The following is a 24,915-nucleotide window of genomic DNA, read 5'->3' as shown; positions in this document are numbered from 1 at the left end:
GCATGCGTCCAGCCAATGCTGATCAAAACTTTTCACTGCCAGCTGCTGTGAATCGAGCCAAAATCCTGCTAATCGAACCAAAATCTTCCGGTAGTACATTCACGCCAAACGGCTAGTGCTAGTGCTGCACTGGCAGCGATCGATCGAGCGAGCGTATCCTGTAATTACTTTTTACCATTTAGTCCAGGCCGCTGGAGATATGCTCCAAAGATTTTCAAGATTTTACAGCGCGTGATGAGTGGAGATATGCTCCTGGTTTGCTCTGCTCCCGGCTCTATATAACGGGGCCATGGGGCAGCGCTCTCTCCTCACTCCCACAGCTCCCACCGTTCTCCAGTCGATCACGCACGCTCTCCTCGCCGCCGAGATGTTCGGGTTCGGGCACCACCACAAGGACCAGGCGCCGCCGGCGTCGGGCCCCAACCAGATCTTCAAGATCTACTGCCGCGCCTCCGAGGACTACTGCCTCGCCGTCCGCGACGGCGAGGTGGTGCTCGCCCCCGTCAACCCCAAGGACGAGACCCAGCACTGGCTCAAGGACATGCGCTTCAGCACCACCGTCAAGGACGAGGAGGGCATGCCGGCCTTCGCGCTCGTCAACAAGACCACCGGCCTCGCCGTCAAGCACTCCATCGGCCAGTCCCACCCCGTAAGTCGTCCGTCCATCTCCTCCTTCGGTTCGGTTGGTTGGTTGGATTGATCTTTGACATATGCGTCCATGGGGGACGGTGGCGTTGCAGGTGAAGCTGGTGCCGTTCAACCCGGCGTACGAGGACGCGTCGGTGCTGTGGACGGAGAGCAAGGACATGGGCAAGGGCTTCCGCTGCATCCGCATGGTCAACAACACCCGCCTCGGCTTCGACGCCCTCAACGGCGACAAGGACCACGGCGGCGTGCACGACGGCACCACCGTCGTGCTCTGGGAGTGGTGCAAGGGGGACAACCAGTGCTGGAAGATCTGGCCCTGGGCCGAGGCGCACGCCGCCGTCGAGTCCGGCGCCACCATGGGCAACAACGCCCACGCCATGGGCGGCGGGCCCCCCGTGCACGCCGTGCGCGTCTTCTGCAAGGCCGGGGAGGACTACAGCCTCACCGCCCGCAACGGCACCGTCTGCCTCGCCCCCACCAACCCCAGGGACGACTACCAGGTCAGTTCTGCTGCCGCTACTTGACCAAATTAAACAGAGTCCTTTCTTTTTACCTGTCGTGCCGTGTGGCGATCTGTAAATGAAACTGAAATTACCGGATCTTTGTGCAGCACTGGATCAAGGACATGAGGCACAGCAACAAGATCAGGGACGAGGAAGGGTACCCTGCGTTCGCACTGGTGAACATGGTCACCGGCGAATGCATCAAGCACTCCATCGGCCAGGGCCACCCCGTAAGCACCCACACACATAAAGATTGTGCATGATTTGAGCAGAGAAGCATCTGGCGGCAGTTCTTACTGAAGATCTGTAATTGATGGTGCGTGCATGTGCAGGTGAAGCTGGTGCCGTACAACCCGGCGTACCAGGACGAGTCGGTGCTGTGGACGGAGAGCCGCGACGTGGGCAAGGGCTTCCGCTGCGTGCGCATGGTGAACAACATCTACCTCAACTTCGACGCCTTCCACGGCGACAAGGCCCACGGCGGCGTCCACGACGGCACCGAGATCGTGCTCTGGAAGTGGTGCGAGGGCGACAACCAGCGCTGGAAGATCCTCCCCTGGTGTAAGTACTATAGTCGTACTGCTCTGCAGTTCAACCTGATACATCTTGCTTGCATCTGTGTTCTGACCAGTGAATTGTTGCTTCGTGCAGAGATGAGCTGCCGCATTGCCATCGACACATCGCCATGGATTAGTCCGGGGACAAGCCCCCCAAGTCGTCGTAGTCGCCGTCCGTCCGTCCGTCCGTCCGTCGTCGTCGTAGTCCTCTGCCGCTGGTAGCGAATAATGTTGCTGTGTCCAAATAAAACCGTGTGCGATGTGTGGCAATGGTGTCTGTGTGCGTGTGTCGCCTTGTGATTGAATGATTGAGCCGGCGTTTCTGCGAGGAAGAAGAGAGTGTTGGAGAGAGTGAGGAGAGGGACCATGATTCCGAAGTCTGAACTTTGATGTAACTCGTCTGTGTTTTCTTGGTACTGGGCCCTGTACTGTGCTACTCTGTGACCTGCATTGTCTCCGTTTTTCTGCGATCTAATCAATGGGCTCACCTATCTTCCACCCTCCTCGTACTACGTTTGTTGTACCCGTTGGGGCCTTGCTTGTTCATCAGCTTCTGCCATGCCCAATTTCTCAGATCAAACAGGCTTGATTTTGCGAGGGGAAATGTGTACTCTCCTTAGAAATACTGTATCTAAATTCCATACTTGAAAATCATACTGTAAGCTCAAGTTGTGCCTCTAACATGGAGTTGAAATGTGAGAACTAGTCCGTTAAATTTTCCCTTTAGGCCTTGGTTAAGCCACTCCCCAAGTGGATTGGAGTGGAATGGAGGGGATTTGGGGGGGAATTTGAACTAGATGGGATTTAATCCCTGCCGATACATGTCAATCCCTCTCATTTATCATGGAACCAAACAAGGCCTTAACGATTTGCAAGACAAGTTTTCCACAGGAACAACAAGTGCAGGGAAAGTGCTCTTTGCAATGAGTATGCCATGTATATCAACCTCCTTGTAGTGATACTAGCCTTTACATTACACCATGATACCATTCGAAAGCTCCCGAAGAAATAAAATGATGCCATTCTAAAGAACTAGGGCAATTGGTCATGAAAAGTCCTAGATTTTATTTCCATACTATTGCCACTTAAGCAATCTACAAATTTCCTTCAAAATTCAGTTACCACCGTGAGAATAAAATACACAAAACATGTTGAAAAGGACTCCAAAAAAAGGGAATAAGAAGAGGCATTGACATGTAAATGCTAGTTTAATGAAAATATGACGAAAATGTAATGAATGTGCTCCGATTTAGATGAAAATCATTTGATTTGCGTGTACTTCCTTCGGTTTGTTGAAATCCGGTTTGAGATGTATGCGGGCACGGTTGAATGACTGGCTCCCGCATCACTTTTCACGGAATGATACCCACCAGTCCACGGACGAATTTGGTATGTCCGATTTGGGAGTCAGCGTTGAAAATGCCCTTTCAGCGTTGAAGATGCCCTTTGCCAGAAGACCATATCAGCTCAAACTAAACTAATCTTGAAGGTCTTGAAAAATTGATTGAACTATACAACCTCATAAGCGAAAGTGCCGTTCTCAGCTCGAACTCATATGAACTCGGGTGAACAGTAAAATCCGAAAAAAATGAAAACAAAAGCAAAAAATTCTGAAATTTTTGTGTGACAAACTTTGACAAATATTTTCAATGTTTGCAATGTTTCATGAAGTCGTGGCAAAAAAAATAGTCACTTAGAAAAAAACTTTTTGGAGCATTGATTTTGGGGTTTTGTTTTGCTACAACTTGCACGAATCTCATTTTATGGTGAAACTTTGCAGGCATTTAAACATTTGTCAAATGTTGCCACAGTTTTTTTAGAATTATTTAATTTGTTTTAAATTCTTTTGGATTTTACTGTTCACCCGAGCTGGAGGTCAGTTAATCCGCATGCCCCGGTAAGTTTTGTTTTTTGAGATCTTGTCTTGCGCTGGGCCATGCTGGTAGACCGGGCCATGATTATACGAATCCAATGCCATATGTCTTGCCGGGCCACGTACAATTGTTTAATTTACATAATAACGAAATCAAGTCCGGCCCGCCTCTCTCTGGTGCTGCGGGGGGTAGTATATTGAATTATTGATCCAGATTCCAGAAATGGGCCGTTCCGTCTTGACGCTTTACCTTACCATTTCTATCGCGAATATTTCCTTTTCTTTTCTTTAGAGTTTTCTTCGGGAGAAAAATCTTCACTTTTGAAACGAGCACATCATGAGCACACCGGGAATGTATCGGTGCGGCGACAAAGCACAGCACATAGTAAAATTCGGCTTCCCCTAGCTATCTCCCCAGCAATAATAGAGGACGTACGTACGAGAGGGATTCTTCTTCCCAAAACTACCAGAAAGAAATCGAATCACGCAAAGCTAGCCAGCTCAGGCTCTAGCTTGGTCCGGCACACCCACATCTCCCCACCTAGCTAGCTAGTGTCCCATGGCATCATCTGTCTATCCCACGGAATCGCTCCATGGAATCCCACCACCACCCCGCACATCCACATCGCTTATCACCATGACAGGCAGCGTGAGGCCAACGCCATGTATTAGAGCACACCAATGGAATATGATCGTCCCGTCGCCCCTATAAATTCCTCCGTCCCGTCGCCATGCATTGCGCAGGTCGATCAGGAGATCGAGCATATAGCCATGGACTACTACCGCGAGACCTACGGCGGGTACGGGATGGCGACGCCCGGGTACGCGGCGCCGGTGCCGTACGGCATGTCGCAGGTGAACATCGACGGCAACTGCGGCGGGCGGCCGATGCCGCCGCAGCCCACGGTGAAGATCTACTGCCGCGCCAACCCCAACTACGCCATGTCCGTGCGCAACGGCAAGGTGGTGCTGGCGCCGGCCAACCCCAAGGACGACTACCAGCACTGGATCAAGGACATGAGGTGGAGCACCAGCATCAAGGACGAGGAGGGCTACCCCGCCTTCGCCATGGTGAACAAGGCCACCGGGCAGGCCATCAAGCACTCCCTCGGCCAGTCACACCCTGTAAGTAGTCTCTGCTGCCTTCATTCATTTGTGTTTTCATAAACTGAAATCTAGAATCATCTTGGTGTGCATGCAGGTGCGTCTGGTGCCGTACAACCCAGACTACCTGGACGAGTCGGTGCTGTGGACGGAGAGCAGGGACGTGGGCAACGGGTTCAGGTGCGTGCGCATGGTGAACAACATCTACCTCAACTTCGACGCCCTCAACGGCGACAAGTACCACGGCGGCGTGCGCGACGGCACCGAGGTCGTGCTCTGGAAGTGGTGCGAGGGCGACAACCAGCGCTGGAAGCTCCAGCCGTACTACTGAGCCAGCCAGCCAGCGCGCGCCATGCATGGCTCGTGCACGTACGCGGGGAGATCGAGATATCCACACATGCGTACGTACGTATCTACTGAAGAAACGATGTCATGTGGACCGTCCCGGATAGACAACATGCATGCGTCTCTCGCTACCTACCCCGCAGAATAACGGAGCTGTTGTGCTTGTGTGTGTAATGACAAGTTACGTAACAATAATGAAATACGCATGCACAGTTCATGTGAAATACTCACACATACAAATTTCCAACGAAACTCGGTAGTTTGATTCGTGTCAAGGGAACTTGTACAAACATTTTCCCCTCCGGACCTGGCACCTCCTCTCTTCCATGTCCCCCTCCTCCATGAACCTCAGGGCATCTTCAGCCGCGCCCCTAGGAAGGCCTCCCCAGGCGTTTTTTTTTGCGCCGGCGCCGAAAAAGCGGCCCAGTCGCGCCTTCAGGAGCCCGATTGCCGAACCTGGCGCGCTGGGGGGCGCCCGGGGGCGCCGGGGCGAACTGTTTTGACGCGAAAAAGCCGCGGGCCAGCCACGTCAGGGACACGGCGGCTCGTCTTCCCCCCAACTACCTCGGTTCCTGCGGGGAATCAATGGCAAGGCTGCCGCCGGTCAGCCTTGCCATTGATTCCTCACGGGCGGCGCGTCTCGGGACGGCGCACCGACGCCTCCCCTCCCTTGCACGCGTACACACGGCGCGGAGCGGCTATAAAAGCCGGCGGTACTCGTCGGTGCCCACACCAGACTCGCCCCTCGCCACCGCCCAGCCCCTCTCTCTCCGTCTCCGTCTTCCTTTCCCGAGCGCCACCGGCAGCCCCTCTCTCTCCCTCTCTACCAGCGCCGAGCCCGTCGCCATGGCAGAGCGCTTCCCCGGAGACGAGGCGGCGGCGAACGGCTTCAGTCGGCGTTCGCTCCACGAACAGGAGTCCTGGCTCCTGTTCCAGGCGAACATCCCGGCGCCGCCGGACATGCGCGCCGGGCCGACGGGGTGGCGGCTCAGCGACGGGGGAGTGCCTGTTCCCCCGTTACCCGACGCCGTGGCGAAGCCCACTTACTTCGCCGAGGAGGTCGAGGTCGCGCGCGCCTCCCTGACCGACGACGAGCGCTCCCTCCCCCAGTACGCCGGCGGCAATCACGCGGCTTGGGAGGCGTACTTCCAGCGCTGCCAGCAGCAGCGCCTGGCCTCCACCAACGATGCGCCGGTGGTCGGCGGCGTGAAGAATAGCGTGGGGCGCCACCTGTGGTGGGGCGTCCCGGGCCGCACGCTGGAGGGCGTGCTGACGCACCTCGACGGCGGCAACAACCCGCCGTTGACCTATCCTGCGACGGGGGCCGCCCCGTCGCAACACCGACGCGCATGGGCGCCAAGGAGGTTCGCCTCCTCCTCGTCTTCCTCCTCTCGCTCATCTTCCCACTCCTCCGGTTCTCCGGCGCTTCTCGGCGTCAAGGCCGAGCCTGCGGCGGAGACGCCAATCGGTCGGCGCACTCGCAGCGTCGGCATCGTCATCAACGAGGGCAGCCGGCGCGCCCCCTCCCCGTCGGCTCCTCCGCGCTTCGTCAAGCCGAAGATGGAGCCGGGGCTGGCGTCGGTGAAGACGGAGCCGGGGCTGCCGCCGGTGGAGGCGGAGTTCGACGACGACGACGTGGCCCTGGAATGGGCGCGCCAGGACTCCATTGCGATGGAGAAGGCGCGCCGGGATAAGGAGAAGGAGCGCCAGTGCGCCGCCCTGCGCCGCTTCGAGGAGCGCCGACACGGCCGCGTTGAAGACTGGGTCGTCGTCTTATGCAACAGCGACGACGACGGCGACGCGCCACCGCCAGTCCGCCATGGTGACGCCGGGCAGGGGTCCAGCAGGGGCGCCCGCGTCAAGGAGGAGAAGGCCGACGACGACAATGGCGGCGACGACTTCAGCCCTTTTCTTTTTTAGATTAGGTTAATGTAATGAAAATGCGCGAATTTCACTAAAATTTGCCATGTCTGGCCGAAATTTAACTAGTTTTTATCATAACTTCGCCGAACAGTCCTTTTTTTAATACGCGCGTGTGGGCAGCCCTGGGGGCCGACGGCTGGGGACCGACTCGCCCCAGGGCCATTTTTTGCGCCGGCTCACCCCAGGCGGCGCTTTTAGACACCCCCTGGGGGGCCAACGGCTGGAGATGCCCTCACACACGGGCGGCCGAGCAGTGGCGTGGCGCCGGCGAGGGGCGCGGTGGCGGGGGTTGGCGACGGTGGGGGGCTTCACAATGTGGCCTCACATCCGTGGCGATGGCCTGATCTGGGCTCGACCCATATCCGATGGTGGCGAGCGGTGCAGGGCTCCTCGCCGGCAAGGCTCGGGCACGTCTGATGCAGGCGGTGGCGCGCAAAAGGCGACGACTTGTGTGCTCATGCAAGGGCGGATGCGCTGCTCGAGGTCCTCTAGGCAGTGGTGGGGCGGCCTGCTACTCTCGGGCGTCAATGAGGTTCATGGGGTCGGCTTGCAGGCGTGACCCGACGTGGTCGGGTCGGTTGGGCGGAGGTCGTTGTGGATCTGGTCTGTGGTGGTGGATGGCGTCTGACGGCATGCGAGTTCAGGGGGCTGCCCTGGTTGGTGTTGGTGCATGCCTTTGCGGCGCTGCGCTCCCCTTTCCCGCTGTTTGTGGTGGCGTCGGTCTGAGAGTCGTGCTTTCCTCCAAACCCTATCCAGGTTTGTGTAGGCCGCTGCGGTAGGGCCGGCCTGGCCACACTCTATGTTCGGACCGCCTTGGAGAACTTTTTTGCTATTCATGGATGATTTTTTTATTACCTTTGCAATGAATATGAATATCATGATATGAACTTCAAATTTCACATGCTTATATAACACCACCTTTTTATAGCATACAATATTGTTTGGAGAACTTTTTATAACTTTATTTGCATCAAGTTTTCATTGCGACTTGATTTCCACAGGATACTCTCATGTGGCAATTGGTTTCAGTTTCGTTTTTGGAAATATTTCGGCCACACGTTTCTGAAATTTTCGATTGCGTTTCAGTCAAAGTACATAAAATTTCATTTAAAATTCATTGAAATCAAACCCAGAACTTAAGCATTTTTTTTGCGGGTGCAAAACTTAAGCTTTTTTTTACAAAACTTTGAAATTTATTTGAATGTACTACAAAATACTGGAACATGCTGATCAAAAGTGAAATATGTCAGCACCTACTGAAATAACTGAAAGTGAGAACCATTGTCTAACGATGTAGCTTGTTTTTCAGGTAACGTGGTCTCTGTATTCACCAGTCCCTCCGATCCATATTATCATATTAACTGTCGTTGATTTAGTACAACAACGACAGTTAACACTTTTACTAAGAAATTAGTCGACTGGTTTTCATTTCGCTGTAAGTCAAATTCTGACCCGTTCAATCTCTCTCACGGATCTCAGTGCTCCGGCGCGTGGTTTGTCTGTCTCTGGTTCGCACGTTTGCATAGGTGGGCTTTTCGGGTCGTTGTTTCGAGCCCGATCCGGTTTTACATGAGGCCCATGTCATGTCAGTTCGTCGGTGAGCCAGCGCAGCGGGAGGAGAGGGGGAGGCGGTGGGGGAAGGGGAGTTGCCGACGAGCAGCAGGGGGAAGGGGGAGGCAAGCAGCGGGAGGAAGGAGATGGAGAGGGGGCCAGCGGGGCTCTCCCATCAGGCGCGCCATGAGCGAGTGGTGGTCCGCGGGGGCGGAACCACCGGTCGTCGCCCGTCGCCGGCCGCGAGACAGGTTCGTCGAGCTTCTCCCTCTGTTTACCCCTCCTCTGCGCTCAGCCCCTTTGTCCTCTTCGTTTGTTCGCTCTAGCGCTGCCGCCCGCTGTTTTTTGCAGCCATCTCTCCTTTTTCTTACGGAAAACAGTAGGATAATTCGTACTGCGTGTATTTATATAACTTTTTTGCTTATGAATTACAAGAAGATAAAGCTGCCTATGCAAATTGAAACGAAGAGGCTCAAGGAAGTGGGGTAGTGACTTCCAATGATCTAATGAAAGGCCTTGACGCAAGCCATGAAACAAGCCATCCAGGCTTCTTTCTGTAGCTCTATGAAACAAGCCATCCAGGCTCCTTGAATTTTCTTCTGCAATTGTATACACTGGGGTTGGGGCGTATGCCATTGAAAATGAAATCATTCCTTGTCGTCCAAATAATCTCATACAATAGAGCTTCATCATCTGAGGCTGATGCTTTCCTGTAAAAGCAGCAGTCAGCTAGTCACCACAGTAATGAATTTACACACAGCAGAAGGTCTCTCGGCGTAGAAGGTAGAACAACGCAGTCAACTTGTGACCGTGAGTGCATTGGTTTCAGGTCGCCAAGCCTTCAGGCGGAGCGACTGATGGAACGCTGTGGTGTTTACTGAACTTGACACTGGCAGAATTCAGTATTATATTTAATTCAGTATTATCTCTAGTCTCACGGTGTATATTTCATCAATCTTTAGAACATATTGTTTATCATTTTATTATTTGTTGAGTGTTCAGTTCAGTACGGTGTGTATCGAGTCATTCTTCAGTTTTTTTGTTGTCAGTCAGTAGGCTTCTTAAGTTTTATCATTCCTCATTCTTCATTTTACTACTTTCTCATCATTTTTCCTTTTATCAGTCTTTTTCTTTAGTTTCTTTCTTTGTCTTTAGTCTAAGCATGGTGGTTCAATTGCATGGTATACAAAGACTGAAGACAAAGAACTTTGTCTCATAATGATTTCTTTGTCTTTAGTCTAAACAGACATACCACGCAATTGACGAAAAAAAGGGCTTACTGAGCGAAGGGGTAAAGTTTTACCATGCAGTTGACCACCTAGCGAATGGTATGTCTGTTGATTCAAAACAAACTAGGTAGCATGGTCCGCACCTTTTGATCTGAACTCTTTAGTTTTATTGCTGCATTTTACCCCTTTTCTGGATATATTACACTGGTAGTGGTTTTCCCGGGGGTTTGGAACAGGCACTACTATCGTCTTAATCTTTGACGCAAAAGTAGTGGCTACACTCCAGCACACTAAATCCCACTCTTAGTATTTGTATAGGTTCAAGAAAACGGAAATGTTCAATTTATGCAGTTTGTTAGTTCCGTCCATTGTTTTAGTCGATCTCACAGCCCTTTCTCTTTATGAGCGAAATCGGTTTTAACATGTTTGAGATTCAGAGTTTTCAGTGAGCAGTCAGTTCATGCAGAACCATGAAATGAAGTCTTTTTTTTCCGCTTTAGTCTTGTCTCTTTTTTCATTCAAGACTTGTTTTTATTGTCTCTTTTAGTCTTGCCTAATAAATTCTTACACCATGATGTTCATTTTTGAAATCTTTGCTGCAAGTTTATTGTGCAAAACAACATAGCAGAAAACATGCATTTTGTCACCAACAGTTTAATGCATATGTCCACCAATGTTTTTCCTCTTCAGTTTGTCATTTCATCAATCAGAATTGCTGTAGTGTTTCCTCTTCGGTTTGCAGCCTTGTGCTATACATGTCGCATGCTCTCACATGAATATCTGCGACTTAAGACTTTAGACGCTTAGCCTGCTTGCCGCCTCCCTTATCTTTAACCAACTTCTTATTCATTTTTTCGACTTTGTTTTCCACTGGGTGGGTGCCCTGATTAATTGTTTGTGCAAGCAAAAAATAAAATAAAAAAACATGCTAAAGAACGTAGTGTCACCACGGTATGCTGAATCGCTGCTCCATTGCTTCCACTAGTTCTTTGCCTCCGGTGTTGCTTCTGAGGCGATCATTGATGTGCCGCAACATCATGTTTATTGCCTTCTCAAGCGCATCTTTCACGTCGGCGGGATGCAGAATGCCACTTTCATAGGCAACAGTAAGCTCCTCCATGCTAAAGAACGTCGCACCACAATTCTCTTCCTTTCGAACCACCTCGAATTTTCCAAACCAAGGGAAGATTATACATCTTATGTACTCGAAGCAAGGGTTGCCTTTTGCGACCTTTGGAGGGCAGAAGGCTTTCTCTATTTTGCAGCCGACGTTTTCCTCGTCGTCTTCCATGAAGATGGCCCATCTGGGATCATTCCACGCCTCATGTTCCGGGTACTCGAGCAAATTTGGTGGCACGTTGTGGAATAGGGCAACCGGTCCATCTTTCATCTGCAGGCGGTTGCAGTATCGTCTGGCTAACATGTGGGCAACACGCTGATCCGCGTCGAGCAGCCATATGTCCGCCTGATGGTGAAACAACACTATGCCGGCACACTGTAAGCAAGGATGGAATATCTCGGCAGGAGTGAAATCCCTAAACAAGTAGGGATCTAAGGCCAACTCCACCGCGCGACCCTATCCTGTCCGCCCCCATCCGTTTGGAGTAAAAGGGACGGCCCAGCGCACGGCCTCAAACGGACAAATGTCCGGATTCCGTCCGCTTTCGACCCATCCCCGGCCCAAACTTGCACTCGGTTTGGGGTGAAACGGACGCGCGCGGACGGCCTCGACGCACGCCCTTGTCCCCTCCGTGGCCCGCCTGTCGGGGACACTAGCAGTCCCTCCGCTCCCAACGCTTCACCCTCTCTCCCCGCCCCGCCCCGCTGCCGGCGCCGCCGCTATTCTCCGGCCGCCTCCTCACCGCGCAGCCCCCCGCCGTCCATACCAAACCACGTCTCGACATGGCCGCCATCACGCCCGCGCTTCCGCCGTAGTTTTGGTCGTCGATCGGAGGAGGTTTGGGCGTCGTCGTCCTTGCCGGTGGCAGAGGGGACACGACTGCCGGCGACGTACCACAGCGGCCGAGGCAGATTCCGACGAGAGCTCCAGAGCGGCCAGTAGCCGCCGGCAACCACCCCTGCTGCGTCGAGGTGATCATCGCGGCCTCTTCGCCACCACGACCGCAAAGGTGTTCGACCTTTTGCCAACAAAGGTATAGACAGTGGAGACGAGTTTTTCTTTCATCACTTCCTTTGTTCATCGGACGATTCGTCGTCGGATGATGACGATCTCGTTCACGACCATATTCAACGGCAGCTTCCTCGGTACAGGGGGTCAGTCCCTGGCCGTGCTCCCAACCTGAACCGCAACAGGGAGAGAGGCCACGCCCTGCTCTATGCCGATTACTTTGCCAACACCCCGCTCTTCAAGCCGGATAAATTTCGTCGCCGTTTTCGTATGGCAAGGCATGTGTTCAATCGTATTCGAGAGGGAGTGGTTGCTCATGCCCCATACTTCGAGTGCAAGACGGATGCCCTTGGCAAGCTTGGATTCTAAGCCCAATTCCACCGTGAGATGCGTGATTGGCACACTCATGTGAATCTTCAAAATGACTTAGTTGAGCACGTGTGGGATTACATTGGCAACCAATAGATGTATTTGTCCATTTTATGTTCAGTCAAGACAATTTCGATTTGGTTGTAAAACTGTTTTATTAAAGACAATTTTAATTGGGTTGTAAAACAATTTTAATTTTCAGACAAATATTATACGTATTTGGAATATTTTCAAAAATTAAAACAGAAGTACTAAAAAGAATGAACATACAGGAAACTACTTGGGCTGGCCCAATAGCAGTGACTGGGAGGGCGCCCTTGAGGCCTGATGTGACCATGTCCTCCTCCACACGCACAAACATGTTTTTCAGATACGAGATCAAGCATCGGAGTTTATCGGTGCGAGACTTACAGAGTTACTAGATTCGTTTTTTCCCTATCCTACAACCCACGTAGAAGCCAAAAAAAATATAGATTCATTCATCCATTACTCCTACCTAGCCTTTAGCAATTTGCATCTAGTATTTTCTATTTTCTATTTTCTCTTTAATGATTTATTTTTGGTTTTTTAATGTTCATAAAATTTGAAAATGTTTCAGACTTTTAAAAAATGATCGTAAATAACAAATATTCATTTATCTAAAAATATTATTTTTTATAAAATGTTTTGATTATTAAAAAGGTCAAGTTTATTAAGTGAATATTTTTCAAAAAGAATGTGAGAACGTTTTTTGAGAACATAAACTTAATTCGGGAACCATTTTTGAAAAAAACATGAACTTTTGAAAAATGACGTACAATTTTTTGAAAACTTGAGAACATTTTGCAAATCTGAGATTTTGTCCCTGGAAGAACAAGTTTTTTTGCAAATAATAATAATTTTTATTTAGACTCAAAACATCTTTGATACATACCCTTCCTTCGCCCCGTTTACATGGGCCAAGGTTGATGTACACGGGCCACTATTCGCATTCAGACCCATATGGACTAGTAGCGACTTAGTGGATTGCAAAAAAATTCGCTCAAAAAAATGCGGATCTCAAAAAAGAAGAAGAAAAAAAAGTAGCGACTCTGCGTCTTCTCCAAAAAAAAAGAGAGTAACGACTTAGCGAGTGACTTCGCCCATTCCCCTAGAGAAAAAAAAAAGGAGAAATGAAAAACGAATTCGCCGGTTTAGTATAAGCCACTAACTGCCGGTCTGAAATTAGTGTAAAGAACTGCAGGGTCAAAAACAGAGACAAAATTAGAGGGAGAAGCGATCTATACTACAGCTATAGTATTGGCTGCCTTCCTTTATTTAAAAAAACACTTAGCTGCCTTGACGACAAGAAGTTGGGTTGGTTTCGTGCGTCTTCCATCGTCCTCTTGTTCCAGGAATCATGCACGCCGGGGGCAGAGCAATCCAGCCCAAAAACCTGGGCTCGTTGAACCCGAGGCAAAGGGAGACATGGACCGATTAATAATCTGTCAGCTACACACGATCCCAAACCGTCCAGACCGCACGCACGCACGCACGGTCAAACGCGGGAACCCCGGGTCCATATCGCGGCTTCACTACTTTTCAGGGCGCACGGGCGGGAATATGCTCTAATTTCACCGACGCCCGGGGTCAAAACACCACTCGCATGAAATGCTATATGCCCAGATCGGATCGTCTATGCGTTTACAATTCGCTAATTCTGTCGACGCCATCTGGTTAGCGGCATTATAGGCCTGCCTTAAAAAACAGCCTTGGCCATATCCATATGTTGAATACCGACGGTAAAGTTGCGTATAAAATACGAGGACGCACAGCCTGTACGTACGTACCAAAGTCAAGCAGAAAACCCCGTGTACAAAGAACAAATGCAGTGGTTCTGAAGAATGACGTTTCTATACGGTAAACAACTTCTATCAATGACCCATGCCATACTCTCGTTCAAGATTAGTGTAGCTATAGATCGTAGATTAATATGGAAGTATGCTGCATATTTGCAAGTTGATGGCACGAACATGGCATTTGTACGTGTCTCGAGTAAACTATACCACTGCTTGCGTCAAAGCGTACATCATGAAAATGACACGCTGGTTTGGAACAAGATCTAGTGTCAATGCCACATACGTAGACCTACTAACGGAACGCATATCTATCTAGTCTAGACCCTATTTTGCCAAAGGAAAAAGGAGCGACGACGACGATAAAGGCAATATAATGCAGAAGAATGCAAAAGAAAAGATGCACCACTAGATTCTTGCCACATGAACACAGAAGAACCCATGGAAAAATATGTACTGTATTATAATACTCTGGAATATACGCTGCAAATTAAACGCATAGTTGTTTGAATAATCGGGTGGAAAGAACCGGCCCTATATATCATACTCTCATGAGCAGATTGTGGTTGAGAGCTTGCACACATGTTCCTGTGCATTTGCAATTGCATGATACTCTGTTGTCTGTATCCTATTAAATTTCCTGGCCGGAGTCGTCCTCGTCGTCGCGCTTTGAGTATCGCTGCGCAATAATGCGCTGATATGGACATCCTCGTAGACTCACTGTTCATCTCCCATGGCTCTGCCCGCGTCATCTCGAAGGTCTCTCGATTATGAAATTGAAGGCCAGGCCGGACGACATTTTCTCCGGATATATGTATGTACACGTATGTTCCAGTAAGCAGCTAGCAAGCGTACGTGTATATCTGTCTCTGTCGTCGACTCATCTTATCGTTGAAGCTATGCAAGTACTCCCTCCGTTCGGATTTATTAGGCCTCTCAGCATCACAAGCATGCCCATTTTTATAAGGCCCCATTTTGGAAAGGTGCATGCATGCAACCATTTCATTGGTTGCATTGAAAGACATTGTTGTTAGTGCCATGGCTGAAAAATTAATACACTTGATGCGTGCTTTTTCATTGGCTGCATGCATGTGAGAGAGTGCATTAAGAGTGGAATGAAAGAATTAATGTGAGCAAATTACTATGGGGGTGTTTGGTTTAGAAGTCCTAGGACTTTTTCTACTCCCAGGGACTAATCAAAAAAGACTCTCTAGAGTCTTTTTCTAGTCCCTGTAGAAAAAGTCCCTCCCGTTTGGTTTCTAGGGACTTTTTCTAGTCTCTGGGACTAAAAAGTCTCTGAACCAAATACCCCATATGTATCTTGGTTCAAGAGAAGTTGTCTTTAGGTCTAATAAACCTGAAGGAGGGAGTCTCTACTATACGTGGCTCTGAAGTTCCACACAAAATGTGAATACAAGTCGATCTGGTACAGCTCGGCGCCAAGCAGCGGTGCCATCGCTATGGCCAATTGTCCATTAGACTATCTGGTTCAGAAAAGAAAGAAAAAATGTCTATTAAAGACTGGTATCTATTTGTAGCGCTAGATATAGATGACACAGTGCATGCACGCGTCATTTCCATGCGCGCGGTTGGCTTCTCGTGTTGGCAACGATCGATGGGGCTGCTGTTGCTTCAGTGTGTTGGTGAAGCACCAACATTTTGGATCCATAAAATTTATTTACAAATATATGGTGCCCATGACGGTGACATGGTTGGTTAATTAGTGGTTTAATTAATCAGCCTAAGGCACGGCCACCACGCCGCGTGGCACGGGCATGTGGCCAGGGAGGTGAGGCTTGTGCGTGCTGCAACGTCTCATGATGTTGGTGTCATGGCGTGCAAGATGCTAGCTACTCCCTCCGTTTTTCTTCGTAAGTAGTTTATAAAAATCTCTATAAAGACTTATATTTAGAAACGAAAAGAGTAGGTTGCAGCTCTGCATGCGAGCGCGAGGGATCGGCGACAAAATCTGTGCGACGGAGGCTCGGCACGTACGTAGGCCAACGTTGCATTATTCCCACGCAACTCTGCATCTAAATCCATTCCTCTCAAATGCTGAGCTGCATCTTGCATGAATCATGCGAGCCGAGAGAGAGAAACCAACCCTGTCCAAGTCCAAATAATGAACAGGCGAAAACGATGACCTCTAGCTACAGTTGCAATTGCAATCTTCGTGGACGATCCCTCGACCACGCGCTGATGCGCACACGACACAAGGACAATCAATCAAAATGTGTACCGAAGGACGTCTGGACAGAGATCGATCTGGGATGATTGCATTCATTGCCGTCGATCTCTTCTCCATAAATCCCACGCGCTAGCCTCCAAAATCGATCCTTATTGCTTCAAGCATGCATGCATGATACTGTACATGCGTGCGTGTCATGGCCCAGGGTCGACCCGAACGTCATATTCTCTGCTGCCGACATGCCGCTACAGTAGTCTTGAAGCCTTGGAGTATATGCGATCAATCATTGGAGAAGCACGTATGCACGTAGTAGGTCCATACTGTCGTGCCTTTGCCGTGAAACGTGACGGGCGTGCCATGTGGTCATGTGGATGTGGACGACAGTGTTGCCGTGTACATGCATCTACTACCAGCTAGCTCAGAGTACTGTAGAAAGAGAAAAGTGCAGATTGATTATTGGGGCTTGCCACGTGTTGAGTTGCTCGGAGAGGAAAAAGAGAGGGAGAAGTTGCTGGCGAGCCCGACATACGTACACATCGCGCGGCTCACCGTGCGTCGATCAATCAAACCTGCAACTAAAGAATGAACAGATAAATGTCCCCCTTCCTCTTGACAGACGAACAAGATCAGACCAGGAAGAAAACCTCAAGCAAGTAGGTAAAATTAGTCCCTACCACTATCACGCGTCTAATCACGTCCTGCTTAGCTGCTACCAAAGTGTCCCCACCGACCTGAACACTGCGTTAAACACATGCTGCCACTAGCCGTTTTCGATCCATTTCTGCCTCCTTGATTCCATCAGCGATAACATCAGCACACACCTACCGGCTCCAAGCGAATCATTGACCTGACCGTCGTCGACTAAACGCCGTTTGCTATTACCCAAATTAATTAGGCCCGCACGACCGATCCCGAGGTTGATGCCTTGTTCTGCCTACCCGTGCGTCCTTTTCCGAGCTAATTTATCCCTCGATCGTTCTGGGTCATCAGGTCATGGCATTTTTAGAATAGCTCAGGTCGTCAGGTCATGGCATGTGGCGGCCGGCCGGGCTCTCCGTACAGCGGCGCCGCGCCGGACATCGCGGATCGCTTTCGGCGGCATGGATGGTGCCCGGAAATTACCGCCGCACGCGCGCGTTGAATTTCTACTCGCTTTCACCTCCTAACAAGGACGGTTGAATAGTAAACAACTGAAACTCTGAATGATTAAGCGGGCATATATAATTGGTGCGCCCGCGTGCAGTTGAGCAATTCGGCAGGCTCTTCCTCGATCCTCGTTACTTGATCTATGTATGTATTAACGAGATGATTAACGTCGCTGTTACTGGGCTCTGTCTTGAGGCGATTAGGCCAAGAGATGAGATAGAATATGGAGTGAGTAGAGTGCTTCTTTCGTGGTCTCCTTTCGTTACCTGTCGGAAAAAGTCCGTCATAGGCCGCAAGATTCAGAGGAGATTACATACTTGTTCCCGCTCGCTGTGCACGTACGTAAGTACTTAGGTCACCTAACCTTTGACTCCAACGCACTCGATCTCACATCAGGAATCAGCAAAGTCAGGATAATGCTGGCTGCTTTATCTTACTCCCAAGTCGCCACTTTGACAAATTGAAATGGGAGAGGAAACAGCCAAACAGAGAGAGCCAAAATCTACAAAATGACTGAATTCGACATAGAGAAGAGGGCACATTGAATTAACATAGGGTGCTGAGAATGACCAAATTCTGAAGCCAGATCAAACTATTAGTCTGCCAAAGTCTCTGCAGCATCTCGCAGCCAAATTCACCGTTCTGTCCCTTGTGCGAAAGTTTAGCACGATTTGACCCGTTTACAAAAAAGTTCGGATCTGACCCTTTTTTACCACTGTAGACGTTGGTGGTAAGATATAACGGGCTACCACCATGGTCAACGATAGACTTAAATATGTTTGTCATATGCTTCATGATACTCTCTTCGTGTTTCAATTACTATCTTTCATGTGAGTATCATTGAAATCTCAAGCATATATCTTAATGACTATAAAGAAAGAGCTTGTTATAAGACAACCCAATAGTTAGCTTTTTCCCTGTTTTTGAGTGCGCACACAATTATGCTATTGTTATGGTTGCGCTTTTGTGTTTTAATTAGTGTTTGTGCCAAGTAAATCCTTTGGGATGATTTGAATAATAATTGATTTGATTCTGTGAAAAAAAGAAAACCTTTTGCGCCCAGTAGCAGAATTGTTTAAATTCACTGGAACTTGTTTCTGATCTGAATTGTTTTACACTTGAATGATATAAAAATTGCCCACGCTGTCCTAATTTTTCAGAATTTTTAGAGTTCCAGAAGTATGAGTATAATTCGGGTTTTTACATACTGTTATGTTCGTTGCGTTGTTTGCGTGTTTTTAATAATCTATGGATTGTATGGAGGGGGGGGGGGGTATAAGCCATGGTGAAGTTAGAATACAATAGGTATAATGAAATAATAAAATATGAATGGGTATACAACAATACCTAAAGTGGAAATTTGCTTTGTTATACTAACGGATCTCACGAAGATTTTGTTGAGTTTTGTATGCTGAAGTTTTCAAGTTTTGGGTGAGATCATGATGGATGAAGGAATAAGGAGTAGCAAGAGCCTATGTTTGGGATGTCCGAGGCACCCCACGGTAATATTCAAGGACTACCTAGCAACTAAGCTTGGGATGCCTCGGAAGGCATCCCCTCTTTCTTCTACCAATCATCGATACTTTTACTTGAAGCTATATTTTTATTCATGACATGATATGAGTTTTGTTTGGAGCTCATGTATTATATGAGTTTTGCTTTGTTTGCTTTGTAGTTGGCCACAAGCATCTTTGTTGGACACACCTATTTGAGAGGGACACATATTTTATCATGATTTGTTAGAATATTCTATGTTCTTGATTTATATCTTTTGAGCTAAGTAGTTGCTCTAGTGCTTCACTTATATTTCTTAGAGCACGGTGGTGGTTTTATTTTGAAGAAATAGTTGCACTCTCACGCTTCATTTATATCTTTTTGAGAGTTGATAATACTAATGGCAATTAGTACGAGTTGTGATTTTGGTCCTAATATGATAGGTATTGAAGAGGGATATATAAAAACTTTCATGTAGATCACTGAATATGATAGATTTGATTCCTTGCAATAGTTTTGCGATATAAATGTGGTAATATGTGAGATGTGCTAGTGAGTAATTATGGTTTAGTAAGAATATTGATGTTAAGGTTTGTGATTCCCGAAGCATGCACATATGGTCTCTCGTATGTTAAAAAGTTGGAGCATGATTTATTATTGATTGTCTTCCTTATGTGTGGCGGTCGGGGACGAGCGATGGTCTTTTCCTACCAATCTATCCCCTAGGAGCATGCGTAGTATTACTTTGCTTTGAGGGCTAATAAATTTTTGCAATAAGTATGTGAGTTCTTTATGACTAATATGAGTCCATAAATTATACGCACTCTCACCTTTTCACAATTTGCTAGCCTCTTCGGTACCGTGCATTGCCCTTTCTCACCTTGAGATGTGGTGCAAACTTCGCTAGTGTATCCAAACCCCGTGATATGATACCCTCTATCACACATAAGCCTCCTTATATCTTTCTCAGAATAGCCACCATACCTAGCTACCTATTATGACATTTTCATAGCCTTTCTGAGATATATTGTCATGCAACTTCCATCATTCCATTTCATTATGACACACATCATCATTGTCATATTGTTTTGCATGATCATATAGCTAACATAGTATTTGTGGCTCACCCATCGTTCATCATTTTTTATACATGTTACGCTAGATCATTGCACATCCCAGTACACCACCAGAGGCATTCACATAGAGTCATATTTTGTTTTTGTATCGAGTTGTAATTTCTTTTGAGTTGTATGTAAATAGAAGTGTGATGATGATCATATTCATTATTAGAGCATTTTCCCAAGTGAGGAAATAAAAAATAAAGAGGCCAAAAAGAGCCCATAAAAAGAGGCAAAAAAGAGCCCAAAAATGAGAAAAAAGAGAGAAGGGGCAATGTTACTATCCTTTCCACACTTGTGCTTCAAAGTAGCACCATGTTTTTCATATAGAGAGTCTCCTATGCTTTCATTTTTCATATAACTAGTGGGAATATTTTTCATTATAGAACTTGGCTTGTATATTCCAACAATGGGTTTCCTCAAATGCCCTAGGTCTTCATGAGCAAGCAAGTTGGATGCACACCCACTTAGTTTTATTTTTGAGCTTTCATATACTTATAGCTTGTAGTGTCTCTGTTGCATGGCAATTCCTACTCCTTGCATCGACATCAATTGGTGGGCATCTCCATAGCCCATTGATTAGCCTCGTCAATGTGAGACCTACTCCTTTTTGTCTCCTCCGTATTATCTCTATCACCATACTCTATTCCACCCATAGTGAGATATCCCTGGTTTGCGCTCATGTATTGCGTAAGAGTTGAAAATGCTGAAGCGCATTCAAAAGTATTAACCAATTGCTTGGCTTGTCATCGGAGTTGTGCATGATAAATACTTTGTGTTAAGAAGATGGAGCATGACACGACTATATGATTTGGAAGGTATAACTTTCTTTAGCGTTGATATTTTGAAAGATATGATTATTTGTTTGTATGCTTTATTATCATTGTTTTTGTGTCAAACTACTGACTATTGCGTTGAATCATTTGGATCTTAAATATTCATGCCACAAAATAGAGATTACATGATGAACATGATAGGTAGCATTCCACATAGAAAAAATTGTTTTTATCATTTACCTACTCGAGGACAAGTAGCAATTAAGCTTGGGGATGCTTGTTATTTCTCCAACGTATCTATAATTTTTGATTGTTCCATGCTATTATAATATCAATCTTGGATATTTTTTATTCATTTACAAGCAATTATATATCATTTTTTGGACAAACCTATTAACCTAGTGCCCAGTGTCAGTTGCTGTTTTTTTGCCTGTTTTTGCTTTTTCAGAATATCAGTAGCAAACAAAGTCCAAATACAATGAAACTTTTGAAGGAAATATGCCCTAGAGGCAATAATAAGGTTGTTATTTATATTTCCTTATATCATGATAAATGTTTATTATTCATGCTAGAATTGTATTAAATGGAAACTTAGTACATGTGTGAATACATAGACAAACAGAGTGTCCCTAGTATGCCTCTACTTGACTAGCTCGTTAATCAAAGATGGTTAAGTTTCCTAGCCATGGGCATGTGTTGTCATTTGATGAACGGGATCACATCATTAGAGAATGATGTGATGGACTAGAACCATTCGTTAGCTTAGCACTATGATCGTTTAGTTTATTGCTATTGCTTTCTTCATGACTTATACATGTTCCTATGACTATGAGATTATGCAACTCCCGAATACCGGAGGAACACTTAGTGTTCTATCAAACGTCACAACGTAACTGGGTGATTATAAAGATTCTCTACAGGTGTCTCCGATGGTGTTTGTTGAGTTGGCATAGATCGAGATTAGGATTTGTCACTCTGATTGCCGAAGAGGTATCTCTGGGCCCTCTCGGTAATGAACATCACTATAAGCCTCGTAAGCAATGTGACTAATGAGTTAGTTGCGGGATGATGCATTACGGAACGAGTAAATAGACTTGCCGGTGACGAGATTGAACTAGGTATGATGATACCGACGATCGAATCTTGGGCAAGTAACATAACGATGACAAAGGGAACAACGTATGTTGTTGTGCGGTTTGACCGATAAAGATCTTTGTAGAATATGTAGGAACCAATGTGAGCATCTAGGTTCCGCTATTGGTTTATTGACCAAAGATGTGTCTCAGTCATGTCTACATAGTTCTCGAACCCGTAGGGTCCGCACGCTTAACGTTCGATGACGATATGTATTATGAGTTATGTGATTTGATGTACCGAAGGTTGTTCGGAGTCTCGGATGAGATCATGGACATGACGAGGAGTCTCGAAATGGTCGAGACATAAAGATTCATATATTTGAAGGCTACATTCGGAGACCGGAATGGTTCGGGTCATTTCGGATAAGTTTCGGAGTACCGGGGGTTACCGGAACCCCCCCCCCCCCAGAAGTTATTGGGCCTCATGGGCCTAATGGTGGAAGAAAGGAGGCATGCCAAGGTGTGGCACGCGCCCCCTAGCCCAAACCGAATTGGACTAGGGCTAGGAGAGCCGCCCCCTTTCCTTCTCTTCTTCCTCTCCTTCCTTCTTCTCCTACTAGGACTAGGATAGGGGGAAACCTACTCCTACTAGGTGTAGGATTCCCCCCCTTGGGCGTGCCCCTCGTGGCCGGCCCTCCTCCTCCTCCCCTCCTTTAAATACGGGGAGGGGGGCACCCCATAGACACACTAGTTGACCTTTAGCCGTGTGCGGTGCCCCCCTCCACAGTTTTACACCTCGGTCATATTGTCATAGTGCTTAGGTGAAGCTCTGCATCGGTAACTTCATCATCACTGTCAACACGCCATCGTGCTGACGAAGCTCACCCTCGACCTCAGCTGGATCAAGAGTACGAGGGACGTCACCGAGATGAACGTGTGCAGATCGCGAAGGTGTCATGCGTTCAGTACTTGATCGGTTGGATCGCGAAGACGTTCAACTACATCAACCGCGTTACTAAACGCTTCCGCTTTCGGTCTATGAGGGTATGTAGACACACTCTCCCCTCTCGTTACTATGCATCTCCTAGATAGATCTTGCGTGATCATAGGAATTTTTTTAAATACTGCGTTTCCCAACAACTTTTTGGAGATTTTTCTAGATAGAGAGACACTAGAAGATTCGGGAGGAAGTCAGAAGGCGAAGTTGGTAGCCATGAGCCACCAGGGCGCGCCCTGGTGCCTCGTGGGCCCACGTTTGCTCCGTTTGACCTAATTCCGTCTCTATGAATTCTCTAAAATCGAGAAACCAACACAGAGCCAGCCAAAACCCTATTTCTGCTGCCGCAAGTTTCCGTTCTCAAGAGATCCCATCTGGGGCCTTTTCTGTCACTACGCCGGAGGGGGATTCAACCATGGAGGGGCTCTACATCAACCATGCTGCCCTTTCGATGATGTGTGAGTAGTTTACCACAGACCTACGGGTCTATAGCTAGTAGCTAGACGGCTTCTTCTCTCTCTTTGATCTTCAATACAATGTTCCCCTCGATGTTCTTGGAGTTCTATTTGATGTAATCACTTTTTGCGGTGTGTTTGTTGAAATCTGATGAATTATGAGTTTATGATCAGATTATCTATGAATATTATTTGAGTCTTCTCTGAACTCTTTTATGCATGATTATTATAGCTTCATATTTCTCTCTGATCTATTGATTTGGTTTGGCAAACTAGATTGATTTTTCTTGCAATGGGAGAGGTGCTTTGTAATGGGTTCGATCTTGCAGTGATCAGTCCCAATGATAGAAAGGGACATGACACGTATTGTATCATTGCTATTAAGGATAAAAGGATGGGGTTTATTCGTGCGTGAGTTTACTTTGTCTACACCATGTCATCTTGCTTTAGGCGTTACTCCGTTCTTTATGAACTTAATACTCTAGATGCATGCCAGATAGCGGTCGATGTGTGGAGTAATAGTAGTAGATGCAGAATCATTTCGGTCTACTTGTCATAGACATGATGCCTATATACATGATCATTGCCTTAGATATCATCATGATTATTCGCTTTTCTATCAATTTCCCAACAATATTTTGTTTACCCCCCCCCCCATATGGTATTTTCAAGAGAGAAGCCTCTAGTGAAAACTATGGCCCCCAGGTCTATTTTCATCATATATCAGAAACCAAAAATACCTTGCTGCAATTTTCTTTGCTTTATTTTATTTTGTGTTTCATTTATCCATCTACCTATATAAGATTTGATCCTTGCAATTAACCGCCAGGGGATTGACAACCCTTTGTTTGTGTTAGGTGGAAGTATTTGTTATTTTGTCTGCAGGTGCTGTTAACGAGGTGTTGTGTGGTTCTCCTACTGGATTGATAACCTTGGTTCTTAACTGAGAGAAATACTTATCTGTACTATACTGCATCTGTTGGGGGAACGCAGTAATTTCAAAAAATTTCCTACGCACATGCAAGATCTATCTAGGTGATGCATAGCAACGAGAGGGAAATAGTGTTGTCCACGTACCCTCGTAGACCTTAAGCGGAAGCATTATGATAACGCAGTTGATGTAGTCGAACGTCTTCATGATCCGATCGATCCTAGTACCGAAAGTACGGCACCTCCGCGATCTGCACACGTTCAGCTCGGTGACGTCCCATGAACTCTAGATCCAGCTGAGTGCCGAGGGAGAGTTTCGTGAGCACGACGGCGTGATGACGGTGATGATGAAGCTATCGGAACAGGGCTTCGCCTAAGCACCGCTACGATATGACTGAGGTGGATTATGGTGGAGGGGGGCACCACACACGGTTAAGACCATGATCAACGTGTGTGTCTATTGGATGCCCCCTCACCGTATATAAAGGAGTGGAGGAGGGGGGAGGGCCGTCCCTCTATGGCGCGCCCTAGGGGAGTCCTACTCCCACTGGGAGTAGGATTCCCCCCTTCCAAGTAGTAGGAGTAGGAGAGAAGGAAGGGAGGGAGAGAGGGAAGGAAAGGGGGGCACCCAATTCGGATTGGGCTAGGGGGCGCGCCTTCCACCTTTTCCCTTCCTCTCCTCTATTCCAAT

At 47.7% G+C, this 24,915-nt stretch overlaps 3 protein-coding genes across 3 annotated transcripts in view; 2 read left to right on the top strand and 1 right to left on the bottom strand.

Moving 5' to 3' along the window:
• The first annotated feature begins 274 nt into the window (after window positions 1–274).
• On the top strand, window positions 275–2,206 carry LOC119353239 (ricin B-like lectin R40G2). Its single transcript, XM_037619834.1, has 5 exons — window positions 275–649; window positions 741–1,148; window positions 1,259–1,381; window positions 1,484–1,712; window positions 1,803–2,206. Coding segments are annotated over exons 1-5 (1,122 nt in total). The 5' UTR covers window positions 275–289; the 3' UTR covers window positions 1,805–2,206.
• A 2,041-nt stretch (window positions 2,207–4,247) lies between these two features.
• Window positions 4,248–5,260, top strand: LOC119353240 (ricin B-like lectin R40G3). Its single transcript, XM_037619835.1, has 2 exons — window positions 4,248–4,706; window positions 4,783–5,260. Exons 1-2 carry the CDS (start codon window positions 4,263–4,265, stop codon window positions 5,014–5,016), a joined length of 678 nt encoding a protein of 225 aa, XP_037475732.1. The 5' UTR covers window positions 4,248–4,262; the 3' UTR covers window positions 5,017–5,260.
• A 5,416-nt stretch (window positions 5,261–10,676) lies between these two features.
• LOC119357593 (tyrosine--tRNA ligase 2, cytoplasmic-like) overlaps window positions 10,677–24,915 on the bottom strand; it is a 30,528-nt gene continuing 16,289 nt past the window's right edge. Inside the window, exon 2 of the mRNA XM_037624491.1 lies at window positions 10,677–11,309. Within this exon, the coding sequence (XP_037480388.1) occupies window positions 10,677–11,309 (633 nt within the window). The remainder of the gene's footprint in view (window positions 11,310–24,915) is intronic.

This window comes from Triticum dicoccoides, chromosome 2A (assembly GCF_002162155.2).
Source record: "Triticum dicoccoides isolate Atlit2015 ecotype Zavitan chromosome 2A, WEW_v2.0, whole genome shotgun sequence".
In the NCBI taxonomy this organism is placed as follows: Eukaryota; Viridiplantae; Streptophyta; class Magnoliopsida; order Poales; family Poaceae; genus Triticum; species Triticum dicoccoides.
The sequence above is the reverse complement of the archived record's forward strand: the minus strand, read 5'-3'. Positions and strand labels throughout refer to the sequence as shown.

Coding starts and splice junctions, on each gene's coding strand:
- LOC119353239 (XM_037619834.1), top strand. CDS start 290: ATGGGGCAGCGCTCTCTCCTCACTCCCACAGCTCCCACCGTTCTCCAG. Junction 650..740: donor CCATCGGCCAGTCCCACCCC/GTAAGTCGTCCG, acceptor GTGGCGTTGCAG/GTGAAGCTGGTGCCGTTCAA. Junction 1,382..1,483: donor CCATCGGCCAGGGCCACCCC/GTAAGCACCCAC, acceptor GTGCATGTGCAG/GTGAAGCTGGTGCCGTACAA.
- LOC119353240 (XM_037619835.1), top strand. CDS start 4,263: ATGGAATATGATCGTCCCGTCGCCCCTATAAATTCCTCCGTCCCGTCG. Junction 4,707..4,782: donor CCCTCGGCCAGTCACACCCT/GTAAGTAGTCTC, acceptor GTGTGCATGCAG/GTGCGTCTGGTGCCGTACAA.